General features: G+C 44.0%; 1 protein-coding gene across 1 annotated transcript in view; it reads right to left on the bottom strand.

Annotated features, from left to right (window-relative positions):
• The window catches only part of KIF3A (kinesin family member 3A), a 28,885-nt gene extending 17,834 nt beyond the window's left edge, over nucleotides 1-11,051 (bottom strand). The window contains 8 exon segments of the mRNA XM_065409091.1: nucleotides 326-427; nucleotides 2,847-3,021; nucleotides 5,287-5,484; nucleotides 6,152-6,291; nucleotides 7,457-7,562; nucleotides 8,806-8,890; nucleotides 9,185-9,329; nucleotides 10,763-11,051. Of these exon segments, the coding sequence (XP_065265163.1) occupies nucleotides 326-427; nucleotides 2,847-3,021; nucleotides 5,287-5,484; nucleotides 6,152-6,291; nucleotides 7,457-7,562; nucleotides 8,806-8,890; nucleotides 9,185-9,329; nucleotides 10,763-11,051 (1,240 nt within the window).
• Between the last annotated feature and the right edge of the window lie 4,682 nt (nucleotides 11,052-15,733).

The raw sequence follows: 15,733 nt of genomic DNA, 5'->3' as shown, positions 1-15,733 counted from the left end.
ATAGACATGCACACAGTAACAAACCATACGCGGCCACCCTGCTGTAATCAGGGAACCACCACGTAAGAGAAAGTTACTACAAGCAAAACTACCCAAGTGGAAGCAGATGCTATATAAAGGTATAGCAGTCTAGCTAGATTGACTGCTTCAAATGGCTTAGTTTCTACAGGAGGCATGATAATTGCAGCGGCCACTACAACTTTACTACAGTCTCAGTTAAGTTCATACTTATGCAAAGTTGCAAACTGATTCCTTTATGCAAAGATATTTCTGGATACTTCTCGACGACAAAGGAAGAGAGAATTGGAGCATGCTGACACCTTACCCCTTCGTTTTTTACGCTTTTCCCCATCCTCTCCAAGCTCCCCATCTTCTTCTTCATCTTCATCTTCAGAACCACTGATATCAGAGCCAGATATCTCTTCCCCTAAAACACAAATATATGTTTCCAAGGCATTATCTTATTAATCACATAATTAATTGTAACAGCAGCATTTTATCAACCTCCAATTTTATCTGAACAGTGTCTTGGCAGTAGGGACTAAATGCCTGTACAGGCAATGCAGATTTGGGGGTGATCTGGGTTTTTCCATTTGTTTACTTATGTAATAGGTACATGTTTCTTTTTCAGTGTATAAAAACAGATAAATATGAAACCAGCAATCTCAGTAAGGCTGAGAGTCCAGTTCCAAAATACGCTGACATACCAAAATTCTACCTGTAATTATGTATTTCAGAAAGTTTGCGATTGGAGTCTAATATTGCAGTGTTTGTAAAGCACAAGTGCTAAGCATTATTACGCTATGATTCTTCAACGAGGTATTAATTTACTTCTAAACACTTTAGATGAAATTTGAAATACAGAGAAAAATGGCTACTGTTAGGATATAGATATTCAAGCCTGTCTGTAAAGGCCTATACTTTAAGAATTTAGGTATATGTTTATTACTTAGCTAGTTATAGAGGTATAAAAGAAAATCTGTATAAGGGCCTTCTCTCACTGTGACAGTCTGAGGCACTGTTTAGTCATACTGAAATAAGGCAATCCGGGGCTGTTAGGAAGGTGGTCCGATCTATCACCTCCAGAGAAAGGGAAAAGCCTAGAAGATGTAAAAGGAAATTTAGTTTGATAGTTTTCTGTCTGGTAAGAACTCACTTATTAATAGACACAGCTGGGAAACCCTTATGTCTTTATAGCTGTAGTTGTGAAATCCTCACTTCTGTATTGTTTTGTATGTTTATTTGCATGGTCTCTGTCTGGTTCTGTGATTGTTTCTGTCTGCTGTATAATTAATTTTGCAGGGTGTAAACGAATTAAGGTGGTGAGATCTAATTGGTTAGCTAATCATGTTACACTATGTTAGGATTGGTTAGGTAAATTTTAGTAGAATGATTGGTTAAGGTATAGCTATGAATATTACTATATAAATTAGGAGCAAACAGGAAGTAAGTTGGGATTCGAAAATAAGGAAAAAGGAACTTGGATTTAAGCTTGCTGGAAGTTCACCCCAATAAACATCGAATTGTTTGCACCTTCGGACTTCTGGTATTGTTGCTCTCTGTTCATGCGAGAAGGACCAGGGAAGTGGGAGAGTGAAAGAATAAGCTCTCTAACAGCTACTGTGTTCATTAGGAATAAATATTTACACTTTAAGCATTATGGCATATAAATGTTTTTTTTTTAAATGTCCAGAGTGTCTCAATTGTTTTCTGAAAAGATGGCTCTCTGCTGTAATCACAGTATGCTTTTGTGTTTTTAATTATTCAACTTGAATTTGAAAACAAAGTCTGTCAGAACTCTTGCACTTAATTACATTTTAAAGTTCAGAAGAGTAGCACTGCTGCATCCTTACATCCATGAGTTTCAGTGTCAGTTTCTCAGCTGTACGCTTTAATCAGACTTCCATTTGCAAGGCATTTATTCTGCAGTGCGGGGCCCAAAATTAGCAAAGGGACTCAACAGGGATTGAAATAATGAGTTAAGAACAGGGGGTGGGAACACTGCTGTACTTTCCATGTCTCTCTCGGATTGAAAAGATTTCCAAGTGGAAATCTCCTTCTCTGTGCCTTCTCCCTTATCCACAGTCGGTAGGATACTCATGTGGCCGTATAAACCAATGGAATCATAGCCTGAGGGAGCAGAGCTATATGCAGCCAAGGACCCCACCTAGAAAGAGGCTGATTCTCATTTGTGGGATGTGCAGGGTTCAGTTGCTCACAGAGCCTGTGGAACCATATGGTTTTGTAGCTTTACACCCTTATTCTTTATAAAGAGACTTAAAAGGCACCTCCACAAGTTCAGTTTGAGAGTTTCAGAGGCACTTGTTTCCTTCCCACGCACTTTTTTCGGCTAGAAGGAGAAGATTTAACCCTTTGTCATTATGCTTTTTAAAACCCCAATTTGCACTTGTCCCCAGCCTGACACCTATTTGTCATTAACATAACATGAATGAGACTTTTAAAATTAGTACATTTCAATTATATATAGGTCACATCCAAACCTAAACCGAAGAGAAAAGAAATGATGAAGTCTGCTATCTTATGTTAGCTCTAAATACCATCTAGTGGACAAATCCAATACTTAACTGAAGAAAAGCTCTAACTTGCATTCAGCATAGAATTACATGCATGCCATCTATTTCTATTTATGGGTGATCTTTGGGTTTCTTTTCTTTACTTGAGACTAATATAACTAAAACTCATATTTAAAAAGCATGGGAACTTCAGATGTTATTACAAAACTCCTGAAAAGCATACCATGGTAAGTCTTTTAAAAGGAGACGTGTCATACAGGAACAGAATAACCTAAAGGTACAGAGAACATTATTAGGAACAAGGGAAGTTACCTTCCTCCAGCTTTTTTTTAAGTTCTTCAATTTCTTTTTGAAACTGACGGAGCAAGGCATCCTTGGGATCTTCATTAATTCTGGCCTTATTCTTGATGTTTTTGGCACGGTTGGCATATCTTAGTGTGCTGATAGTCTCATCATAATTATAGTCTGCCGGACCAATATTTGCACACTGTTACATACAAAAAAAGGAGTTACTTGTGTATATGGGATTTAGCAGCATGTAAAAGCTTGAATGACACAAATACAAGTAATTGCAAGACCAGGAAATGTAAAAGCAGACCCACGCCCTGTTCTGCAAATCCCTTACTGTAGTTTTCTGCCTGAAAACTGTACTTTTTTGCTGCCTCCAGAGCATGAACTAAGCCCTGCCTTGGGATGCACAAGCACAGCTTCCATTTGACCCTATATGTCTGGGTACTCTTGTGCTGGTCTATAGCCTCCTATGTCCATGAAGTGATAATTTTATATTCAGATAAAGGTAAAGCTAAAAGCTGTACAGGATGAGAGTATGTTAACAGGATTGTTGTATATGAGACACACAGGAGGTAATTGTACAGCTTTATGAGGCACTGATGAGGCCTCAGCTGGAATACTGGATCCAGTTTGGGTGCCACATTTTCAGAAAGATGTGCCAAATTGGAGAAATTCCAGAGAAGAGGTACAGAAAATGACAAAAGATTTAGAAAACCTGACCTATGAGTAGGGCCCTACCAAATTCACAGCCATGAAAAATGCGTCATGGACCGTGAAATCTGGTCTTTTGTGTGCTTTTACCCTATACTATACAGATTTCATGGGGGAGACCAGCAGCGTTCCCTCTAATTTTTCCCACGCATAGGAGGAATGAATTTTATGTACATGAATATGGAGGTGATGTGTGACACATCACCTCCATATTGGTGCATATAACAAAATTAATGTGGCGGGGGTGGGGCCGAAAAGTTCGGAGTGTGGGAGGGGTCTCAGAGTGCGGGCTCAGGACTGGGGCAGGGAATGATGGGCTCAGGGCTGGGACAGAGGGTTGCGGTACGAGGGGGGGAGGTGAGGGCTCTGGCTGGGGGTGCGGGCTCTGGGGTGGGGCCAGTGATGAGGGATTTGGGGTGCAGGCTGCCCTGGGGCTACAGCAGGGAGAGAGGACTCCCCCCCAGCCCTCTCTTGCCACAGCAGCACCTGGGCTCGAGGGGAGAGACACCTCTCCCCACGGCAGCTCTGGGGTTAGGGCAGCGGGACAGGCACTTCTGCCCTGGCCGCAACAGGTCCGGGGCTGGGTCCGAGGCATCTCTCCCTGCCGCAACCCTGAGCACCTGTGCAGCGTTTAATAGGCTGCTGTGTGGCTTAGTGGGAACTTAGGAGACCAGCATTTCTCAAATTGGAGGTCCTGACCCGAAAGGGAGTTGAGGGAGGGTCACAAGGTTATTTTAGGGAGAGGTCGCAGTATTGAAATCTTTACTTCTGCGCTGCCTTCAGAGCTGGGCAGCCGGAGAGCGGCGGCTGTTGGCCGGGCACCCAGTTCTGAAGGCAGAACCCTGCCAGCAGCAGCGCAGAAGTAAGGGTGGCAATGCCATCCCATGCCATCCTTAATTCTGCACTGCTGGCAGTGGCTCTGCTTTCAGAACTAGGCTCCTAGCCAGCAGCTGCCTCTCGCCAGTTGCCCAGCTCTGAAGGCAGCGCCGCTGCCAGCAGTGGCACAGAAGTCAGGGTAGCAGTACTGCAACCCCCCCTACAGTAACCTTGCAACCCTCCCCTCCCCCCCAACTCCTTTTTGGGTCAGGACACCTACCCTCTCAACACCCTAAAATTTCAGATTTAAATAGCTGAAATCATGAAATTTGTAATTTTTAAAATCCTATGACCGTGAAATTGACCAAAATGGACCATGAATTTGGTAGGGCCCTACCTATGAGGAAAAGTTAAAACTGGGCATGTTTAGTCTTGAGAAAAAAAACAGGGGTGGAGGGAGCGCGAAAGAAGTCTCAAATATGTGAAGGGCTGTTATGAAGAGGATGGTAAGCAATCATTCTCCATGTCCACTAAAAGTAGAACAAGAAGTAATGGGCTAAACCTGCAGCAAGGGAGATTTAGATTAGATATTACGGAAAACTTTCTAACTATAAGAATAGTAAGCACCAGAGCAGGCTTCCAAGGGAGCTTGTTGAAGCACCATCATTGGAGGATTTTAAGAACAGGTTGCCCAAACACGTATCAGGGATGCTCTAGGTTCTTTGTCCTGTCTCAGCATAGGGGTTGGACTAAATGACCTCTCAAGATCCCTTCCTGCCCTACATTTCTATGCATCGATGAAAGAGCACAGTCCTGAAATAAAAGAGATAAATACCAATGTCAGACTATTCCCATGAGAATTTTACTTCAATTCCACCTTAAAGATATAAACCAGGTTACTGGGACATTGAACTTTGGTGTATCCCATTCTTACCATCATGGTTTTTGAGTTGCCCCCCAGGGAATCCTGAAGAAGTCGAGTCAATTTAGAGTTACGATAGGGCACATGAGTACTCTTGCCATCCACCAGTGCAGAAATAACATTCCCAAGAGTGGAAAGCGAAAGGTTAATTTTTGTGGCTTCCTTTAGTCGTTGCCCAGTGGCTCCAGTTTTTGTCTGCCTTTCTGACCCCTGGCAAAAGGAATACACAGGCATTTAGAGGATGAAAGAACAGGGTCAAGCAGATCTTAATAGAATCTTCAGACTCATGGTAGCACTGAACAGTGCACAGTAAAACGACATAGCTGGAAAAATGGAACGTACCATTCTCATATACAAAAATTTATTTTAGAAAAGCAAACTGTAGCTAATACACAACACTGCATAACACCCCAATGGTAAGTTTTTAAATATGATCTCCTGCTTCCCCCAGTCAATGGATATGAGGGAAAAGAAACATCTAGTAACTTATAAACAATCACACTTTCACAAGAATGAATGTAATGGAACCATCTAGATGCACATAACACACTTGAGTAACCTCAAAAATCTGATTATTGTACCCTTGTCCTCCCTCGGCCATCCCCTCCACTGGGAAAATTATGCATGTCTAAGGAAGTCCCCAATCCTGCAATTTATTTCACATAGGCTGACCTTTGCATTCAGGCAGAATTGCATTGATTTAAGTGGGGTTTCACAGCAGTCTGTCCCCACAGAAACTCTTACTGGATCTGGGCCTTACGTTGTAGGCTCTTTGAAGGAGGGGCAGTGCCTTTCACCTGTCTTGTTAAGGGTCCAGCATAACAATCAGTAACCATCCACAACTAGCATTTTGTTAGATCTGTATGTTACTACTTACAGCTAGATCTACAAGGTGCAGCTTGCCCATACGAACATGCATGTTTCCATCAACACCCTTCTCGCTGCACTCAATGGTAATAGTGAAGATCGCATGGGAACGGGAGCTGTGCTCATTCATATTAGTGGCACCAACAGAACCTTTAGTTAAGAGACGCAAAAACATCAGAATTAACAATGAACTGTATGGTAAAACAGCCCCTACTCTGAAAACAAAGATGCCACAAAACAGTTATAATTTACAGAGATTGTAATCTTACTTAAAACAGTTGAATACATTTGTTGTTTAACTTCTGAAAATGTTACTACTACTACTTTTACTACTTAATAATTAGTGTGGAGTAATTATCTCAGCTATAACACCCAACATTTTGCAGGGTTTCTGATGCTGCTAATAAATGTGATTCATCTCCCCCTCCGACCCTGTGCTGAAGGATTGTTTTCTGGCGCTTGAAATTGCAGCATTCATCTTCAGTCTGGACATGCAATCATTTGAAAGACAAGCAGAGGTTTTGCTTCTAGTTGTATCCCTGCATATGCCTTTCAAGGCCCAATCCCAAAAGGCACTAGGCAGCCTCACACCCATTCATCTACTTTGGAAAATACAACTGACTCAGCAAAGACTGCAAATCTAAGACAGATGATGCTCAGTACCCAATAGGGTCAGACCATTAATCCTTGCTGATTGAGTTGTATTTTAAGAGTAGTAAAAATATTGCAGTTTTCAATGTAGTGGCAGTGACAGTCATTAACTCTTGCTTGATTTGTATATTAACCTATAATACTTCATTCAGAAAGTGTCCTAGATGTTGAAATGAACTGTTTGTTGCTCCAAGAAAACATGCAATCACATCACCAGTTTACAACACTACAGAGCACAACACTGGTCTAATGCTTGTTCACCTTGGCAAAGGTGAGAGGAAGAAAAGGAGAACGAATGGGCAAGTTCAAGACCAACTAGGAGCCCCAGTGGTTCCCTCTTTTGCTTTGCTGTATTCTCACCACCTCAGTTACAGCACTTTCAAGCCCCACTCTCACACCCTCAACTATAGCACCATCAAGACTCCACATTGAAACAAACCTTCCAGCCAAGAAAAGCTGCTGTATAGGGTCTGTCCTACCTTCGTTGGCTGCTCCTGAATCACAGGACTTAGCAAGGAGACACCCCTCTCTGCTCAGCTGAGAGTGCTATTGCTGAAGATTGCACTCAGGTCTCAAAGTCAGCTGTCTACATGGCAAGGCATAGTGCTACACTAAACTGTGCTCTGGACAAGAGTTTAAAACCCGAATAATGAGTTCTACTTACGGTTTTTGTGGCCTAGTGTCATGATTCTGTCCATATCATCTGCATTGTTTACAACATAAGCTGAAAGATCTTTAATATAAACTCCCACATCAGGTCTCTCTTTAACCTAAACAAGAAACAGATTTGCTTGAGCACTTCCAGGAGATGCACAGAGATTATTTTTGGAAGTTGTTCTCTGTAGTATTCGCATATACCAGTTATCATAACATAATGCACTAGTGTACTTCTATTACTAGAAGCATAGTTTCAGGACTTATCAGAACCATACAAGCCTATGGATCAAGAGTGTTGTAGCCTTTACTGACCCTTCTGCCAAGGCAAATAAAATGGAGGGAACACCAATCAGGAGGAAGCCTCAAATCTCCAGAGAGATCGTAAAGAGGGGTTCAGGAATTTCTGGTGTATTTCTGATGTATTTAACAAATAAAAAGCTGGCTTGTCCATCTCTTTTTTCTTCTCTCAAGAGAAGTACTTCAAACAGACAAAGGTTTCAAAGCATTGCTACAATATCTGAAGAGTGCACCCCACATGCCACACTCCTATTCTGTACAGATGTCCACATCTTTTCCTCTAGCCCTGGGAAGAGTTGTTACAAAGTCAGCTAAAGAGCCATGGTTTAGTACCCGGGGGTCCACAGACTATATCGAAGGGGGCTGCGAAAGGTTGTCGTTACCACAGAACAGTGGTTTTCAAACCATGGTTGCTGGACCCCTTGGGATCCGAAGACTGTCTAAGATTTCCAAAGGTGTCCACACCTCCATTCGAAATTTTTTAGGGGCTGCAAATGAAAAAAAGGTTGAAAACCACTGGTCTAGAACCAGAGAGTAAATATACCACCCCGCAAACTGTTGCTCTTATAACAGGTTCATAACTCACTGCGCATTTTACAGTCTATCAGGGAGCTCCCAAAAGTCTTTGGGACGATCATAAGATTGTGAGAAAGCTTGCCATAAAAGTAGGAGAAGTTCCCTGAAGGAATCCTAGGAAAAGCACCAGTGTAAAGGACAAAGGCGCTTCAGCCACTGAGTTCATTTGACAGCAATACAGGTGCTGAATAGAATATGTTTTTGTATCCTATTTTGAATATTTTCAGCTATTCTTCCCCAGATTCTCCTAAGGGGAATTAGTCCAGAGTGTGAGGGAAATAATGTTACATTATTAGACTAAAGGTTAAGTGAGAAGGAAAAAGGCAAAATATTGATAGTGGCAAAAGGTCACCTTTGATGCTAAGGAAAACTTTTCTTCCCCTCCAAGGTCTGTCTGTTCTTTTAATACTCAGTTCTTCTTGAAGAGACAATTTGTTCCTTTAAAATGCAAAATGTCAGTAATTCAAAACACTCCATCCTCACCTCTAGCCTCTGTGTCTGGTCTTTTCCAAGCAGGTCACGCACTTCTTCATTGTAAATTTCCAAGTAAGACACTCGAACCAAAAATCTAAGATTAAAAATGACATTTGTAAACTGAAATATTTGTTAAATGTAACTGTTTTGATCTCAGTGTACAAAGAAAATATGCAGAGTACTAATATAAACTGACAGCTTACTGATCCATAAACAAAGATGTGCTTAAGCACAAGAGGTGAAATCCTGGCCCACAATGAAGTCAATGGCAAAACTCCCATTGACTTTAATGGGGTCAGGATTTTACCCAAGATCTTTGAAAGCTTGTGCTTCAATCTATTGCTTGTCTCAAGGATGGGGACGATGCAAAGGAAGAAAATTAGTTCACCTTGTGTCCCCCTCTGCCTTTGCAATGTGACCAAATATATGGGCAAATGAATTGGGGATGATTCCTCTAAGTTCAGGAACAGCTCGTACACCTTCCATGGTAAAAGTTTTGCCTGTGCCAGTCTGTCCATATGCAAATATGGTGCCTGCAGTACAAGAAAAATATATATAATGAATCGTGATACCAAAGGTGGGAGTTTTTAATCATTACCTTGGCATTACCAAAACCACCAGCAACAATGAGTTAGAACTGACCAGCTTTTCCAATACATTTCCTCTAGGCCTGTATACTGTGCAAGTGTTGTACACTCTTTGCAAACAGGGCTGAACTCCCACAAATGACTGTGTTATTTCAATCAAGCACAATTGCTCTAGGAATAGGTCTCACACAAGCCATCAGAGCTAGGCCAATCAATAATGTATTCTATTAACAGGGAGAACAAATATGCAAATGTAGAATGCATGACTCTTCGTTCAGGCACATTTACTCATTTCCTTTCAATTTAAAAAGTAGAATATTTCAATCTTTGTCTTGTACAAAGGCAAAGAAGAGTAATTAACTAGACAAGCATAGCTCATGTTCCAGAATATGTACAAACCTGTTAAGACAAGCATAAGGCAGAAACATAAGTTTCTTTTTAAAAGAGTAACTGGCTATAAAGTGGTGTCAGCCTGCCTCAGGGCCACTCCCCATAGGTGGGTATCAGCATTCTCTCAACCACAGTTGTAGTAGCCTCAGATTGATTCAGCATAGGCCACATATGGGCATAGCACAAACCAGGATACAGATTTTCAGACTCTGTTACAATTTGGATTACATCACCAATCTGTGAGGCATGGAACTTCCTCCTTCACTTGTATCAGAAAGACTTACCAGAATCATGGACCCAAGTACTGCAAAAATAAGTTTGGCTCCTAAGTCAGGTTTATGCTTTGTTGCAACTACAAAAAAACCCTGGCCAAAAACAGATAATTAATTCTGTTCTAATATCTGGATACACTTTACACACAGCCTTAACAAAGCTTTTGCTTTAGCATTTAAACTTCAGGGAACCTCCTATATTTTACATCTACATTTACCCCAATACAAATTAAGTATTTCACCTAGATCTTTAAAATCTTTGCAACTTACTATTATTTATAACATTTTTCTTCCATTATACATACATGCCAAGTTGTTACTGCAGAGTTGCTGACACATGCAGGGCAACTGATATTTTACAAGAAGAAAAGCACTCAAGAATCCGGGTAGGTTAAAGATAAATAAAATGCAAATCCTTTACAAATAGAAAGTAGTTGAGAAGTTTGGCCCACTAACCTTGCCAATACCTGATGCTCACAATGTAACTGATAATTATCTGTTACCAATTATAAAAGCACAACCACTGGCAACAGGGAACTCAGAATTGTGAATACCCTTATTGGACATTCTATTTTAAGTAAAACGAGGTTACAGTTAACTATATGAATAATATGGTGCTAGTACCAGTAGTCTTTCTTCAGATAAACTCCTACTAAAATCAGATGGAATTCTGACAGCATAAGGGATCCTTAATTTTTAGGACAATAAGGGACTTACCATTGTATCCTTCCAGAACAGAGTCAATAATTGGTCTCGCAGTTAAGTTATAGACATCAAGCTGTTTACTCTCTGGTCCAAAAACTGTATCAAATGTAAATGTCTTTGGAGGTTCATTGGAAGAGTCTGTTTTATGAACAGTAATGGTTCCCCTCATTTCATCAACATTAACTGCCATCTTGTAGCACATTACTTTCTCTCTTTCATTGAAAGGTCGGCATCGGACGACAACCTTGACATTATCACAGCTCTCAGGCTTGTCCGGCTTCTCAGATTTGTTGATCTACATACATGAAAAACAAAATAAACATCTTCATGTGTTACAGTGTAAGACTTACAGATGTGCTTAAGTGTACACACTGAATAATTCCATTGCATATATTTAAGTACGTGCAAGTCTTTGCAGGATCAGGGGCCTAAGTGTTCAGAACAGGACTGATTTACAACTGGGGCTAAGAAAATAAAGTGCAATAAAGAACTAATTTGATTAAATTAACCTTTTTCTGTTCACAAATTGTACATGGGTTGTGAAATTCAAATTTATTAGTCATTCAAGATTTGTGAATGTCAAGTGACTCTTTGTTTGCACACGTTGTTGAAAATATTTGTTATTTGAAAACATGTGCACTGTACTGCTTAGTTACATTGATATTGTTTTTATTCCCTGATTGAAAGATGTAAGTAAGTAATGAACACAAACTGCAGATTTTACAATCAAATATACTGTTAAACATTTGATTTTGAACAGTCAAGCTAAAATTCACATTTTGCAACTATGTACACTAATAACACATGTAAGCTTGAACATTCCTAGAATTCAAATACAGAAGGGTCATGAACACAATCAAACAGAAATTTCTTTTGAAGTGAATATTTGCAAAAAGTCCATATACACATTTCATTCAGTTCTACTTCAAGTGCAACTTGGGGGACCATATTAGGGGTGCTGTGTCTTTTATATACTCTTAAAATACATGCAAGTTTTCTATTCTGCAATCAAGAATTTCAAAATATGAATTGTAAGCCAACAGTTACACACTTAGGCCTTGTCTACACTACGAGAGTACTTCGATTTTAGTTAATTCGACTATGTGGAATCGATATTACTAAGTCGAACGTGTGTGTCCACACTAAGGACAGTAATTCGACTTTGTGAGACTTTGTGAGTCCACACTAACGGGGCAAGCGTCGACATTGGAAGCGGTGCACTGTGGGCAGCTATCCCACAGTTCCCGCAGTCCCCGCTGCCCATTGGAATTCTGGGTCGAGCCCCAAATGCCTTCTGGGTAAAAAAATGTGTCGAGGGTGCTTTTGGGCGCCTGTCGTCATCCGTCCGTCACTCACGCCCTCCCTCCCTCCCTCCCTGAAAGCGCCGGTGGGAAATCAGTTCGCGCGCTTTTCTGATTACTGACAGCGCGGACGCCACAGCAGTGCGAGCATGGATCCCGCTGCGACCATCGCTGCAGTTGTGGCAGTTCTCAACGCCTCGCAGCTTCTCCTCCACCTGTACCAGAGGCAGCTGCAGATCAATCATGAGAGGAGGCTACGGCACCACCGTGACGGCATGAAGTCGGACACTAGCTCCGACCTCTCTGAGAACATGAGACCCAGCGCCCAGGACATCTCGCTGTCACTGGGTCTTGTTGATACTGTTGAACGGCGATTCTGGGCCCGTGAAACAAGCACAGAATGGTGGGACCACATAGTGCTGCAGGTCTGGGATGAATCCCAGTGGCTGCGCAACTTTCGCATGCGGAAGGGGACTTTCCTCGAACTGTGTGAGTTGCTGTCCCCTGCCCTGAAGCGAAAGGACACCCGGATGCGGGCAGCCCTGACTGTCCAGAAGCGAGTGGCCATAGCCCTCTGGAAGCTCGCAACGCCAGACAGCTACCGGTCCGTCGCTAACCACTTTGGTGTGGGCAAGTCTACCGTGGGGGTTGCTGTTATGCAAGTAGCCAGGGCAATCGTCAAGCTACTGCTATCTAAGGTAGTGACCCTGGGAAACGTGGAGCTCATCAGAGATGGCTTTGCCGAGATGGGATTCCCAAACTGCGGTGGGGCTATAGATGGGACTCACATCCCTATCCTGGCACCGGACCAACAGGCCAGCCAGTACATCAACAGAAAGGGGTACTTTTCCATGGTGCTGCAAGCACTGGTGGACCATCGGGGACGTTTTACCAATATCTACGTTGGATGGCCTGGCAAGGTTCATGACGCTAGGGTGTTCAGGAACTCTGGTCTGTATAGACGGCTGCAGGAAGGTCTTTACTTCCCGGACCACAAAGTAACTGTTGGGGATGTGGAGATGCCTACAGTCATCCTCGGGGACCCTGCATACCCGCTAATGCCCTGGCTCATGAAGCCCTACACTGGCGCACTGGACTCAGGGAAAGAACTATTCAACTACCGGCTCAGCAAGTGCAGAATGGTGGTGGAGTGTGCTTTTGGCCGTCTCAAGGGGAGATGGAGAAGCCTACTCACTCGCTGTGATCTCAGCGAGACCAATATCCCCATTGTGATAGCTGCTTGCTGTGTGCTCCACAATTTGTGTGAGAGCAAGGGGGAGACCTTTATGGCGGGGTGGGAGCTTGAGGCAAATAGCCTGGCTTCTGATTACGTCCAGCCAGACAGCCGGGCGATTAGAAGATCCCAGCGGGACGCGCTGTGCATCAGGGAGGCTTTGAAAGCCAGGTTCCTGACTGAGCAGGGTCTCCAGTGACTGTTCACTTTGTGGACACAGATACTGAACCTGCCCCCGTTTCTTTACCCAGTTACTGTTGACTATCCTTCCAAGTTACATACCCCCTTCCCCACCTTCCCAACAAATAAAATCTGTTCCGTTTTGTTACTGAACAAGGTTCTCTTTCTTACTGTTTTCGCGGGAATGTTTTAAACCGGGGACGCAGACTGTGGCGGGGGGCTGGTTTATTGTTTTGATGCAAATGATGCTTCTAAACTCCGGGAATGACAGGCTCCGCAGTGCTGGATTGGTTGTTTCAACGCAGCCTGCCAGCAGTCCTGGGCGGGACTGCATGTATGTGTCGGCCAAGTGACTTTCTGGCAGGGGGCGGAGGGTAACAGATCCCCTGCTGCGTGGCTCTGTGATCCAGGATAAGGACCGCGGCAGAAGATCTGTAACTGCCCTCCCCCGCCACAAAGTCACAGATCAACCCCCTCGCACCCCAGAACATGAAAACCGCCTCCCAGACTGACCAGGGTAACTGGTGACTGTACTGTGTATGTGTCCTGATGCTGGACCTGCCCCCGCCTCTGTAGCCTGCTACAGGTGACTGTCCTGTCCAAGTAACAAACCCCTTCCCCCCCTTCAGACAGAATCCCCTCTAAAAGACACTCTCGGAAACAGTACTTAACAGAAACAGATGTTTTATTATGAACCGCACATGAAAAGGGGGGGAGGAAACTTGGACGTGGGCTATTGTGAGATGGGTAGGAAAGGGCTTTTCAAACTTTGGAACGAGAGCCTTCCATTGCTGCAGCAGTGTGCAGGGGCCGACTGAAAGTTTTAACGGCCCTTGCCGCCCCTCCTTCTTTGGACTTTTGGTGAGGGGGGTGTGGGACTTGGTGGCGGGGGAGGGCGGTTAGAGATAGACAGCAGCAGGGCTCTGTCCTCCTGCCTCCGGTCTTGCAGAACATCCACTAGGCGCCGGAGCGTCTCCGTTTGCTCCCTCATTAGTCCAAGCAGGGTTCGAGTAGCCTGCTGGTCCTCCTGGCGCCACCTCTCCTCCCGTTCCATGACTGCTCTGTGCATTTGTGACAAGTTCTCCCTCCACTGTGTCGTCTGGGCTGCCTGCTCTCGTGAGCACTCCATAAGTTCATAAAACATGTCTTCACGCGTCTTTCTCTTCCTTCTCCTAATCTGCGCTAGCCTCTGGGAGTGTGATGCCAGGCTGGGTTGGGAGACAGTCGCAGATGTGTCTGTGGGAATGGGAAAAAGGGAGTAAATTCCTGAGACAGATAAATGAAGTTGCTAACAAAGAACATAGTCTTTCTCTGTGAACAACACCATGCACTGGACCTTTCACATGCGCACACAGGACAAGGTCGAATTTTCGGCCCTCGCCTTCAGTGCCTGGGGTCTTGCAGTTGCGATCAGAGAAGCGTGGCAGGACACCTCTACTTTTGTTGCAGGAAAACATGGTAAGCCGTAGACTTGTGGCAGCTTAAAAATGTAATAGTAGCACTGGGCTCCTTTCGCACTGAATGCAAGGCCACTCTCTGCTGGCAGCAATCAGGGAAGCATGAGCTCTGCCCCTGTCCCACCACCTCGCGGCTGTCCCCGGGAAAGATCACTGTATGCTGCCCCTCTGCCGCCTCCACCGCGTGGCTGTAAAGCAGTCCCAATACTAACATTCCCCTCCCTAATTTAAAGCAGGGCGTCATGTGCGATATAACTCTAATGAGGATCTCGGAGAGCGAGAGGGGAAGAATGCTTCGGGAGACCATGCAGAGGCCAGGGCCGTATGCCGCCATGCTGTGCCGTGCCATGATCCCAGACTACTTACTGGACTCATGGCGTGGGAACGTGTGTTACCACGGTGGACCAGTTATGTTAAAATTACATGTTTAGATGTTTAAAGCACTCACTGCTTGATCCTTCCCCTGATTCGGTGTCCGGGGTAACGGCTGTGGATGGTTGGTAGGGGATCTCGGTAAGGGTGATGAAGAGCTCCTGGCTGTCGGGGAAATCAGTGGTGCAAGCGCTGTCGACTGCCTCGTCCTCCTCATCTCCTTCCTCATCTTCCCCGTCCGCTAACATTTCCGACGAGGAACCGGCCGTGGACAGTATCCCATCCTCTGAGTCCACGGTCACTGGTGGGGTAGTGGTGGCGGCCGCACCTAGGATGGAATGCAGTGCCTCGTAGAAACGTGATGTGTGGGGCTGGGATCCGGAGCGTCGGTTTGCCTCTTTGGTTTTTTGGTAGCCTTGTCTCAGCTCCTTGATTTTCA

The sequence above is a fragment of the Emys orbicularis genome, chromosome 8, assembly GCF_028017835.1.
Source record: "Emys orbicularis isolate rEmyOrb1 chromosome 8, rEmyOrb1.hap1, whole genome shotgun sequence".
Classification (NCBI taxonomy): domain Eukaryota; kingdom Metazoa; phylum Chordata; order Testudines; family Emydidae; genus Emys; species Emys orbicularis.
The sequence above is the reverse complement of the archived record's forward strand: the minus strand, read 5'-3'. Positions and strand labels throughout refer to the sequence as shown.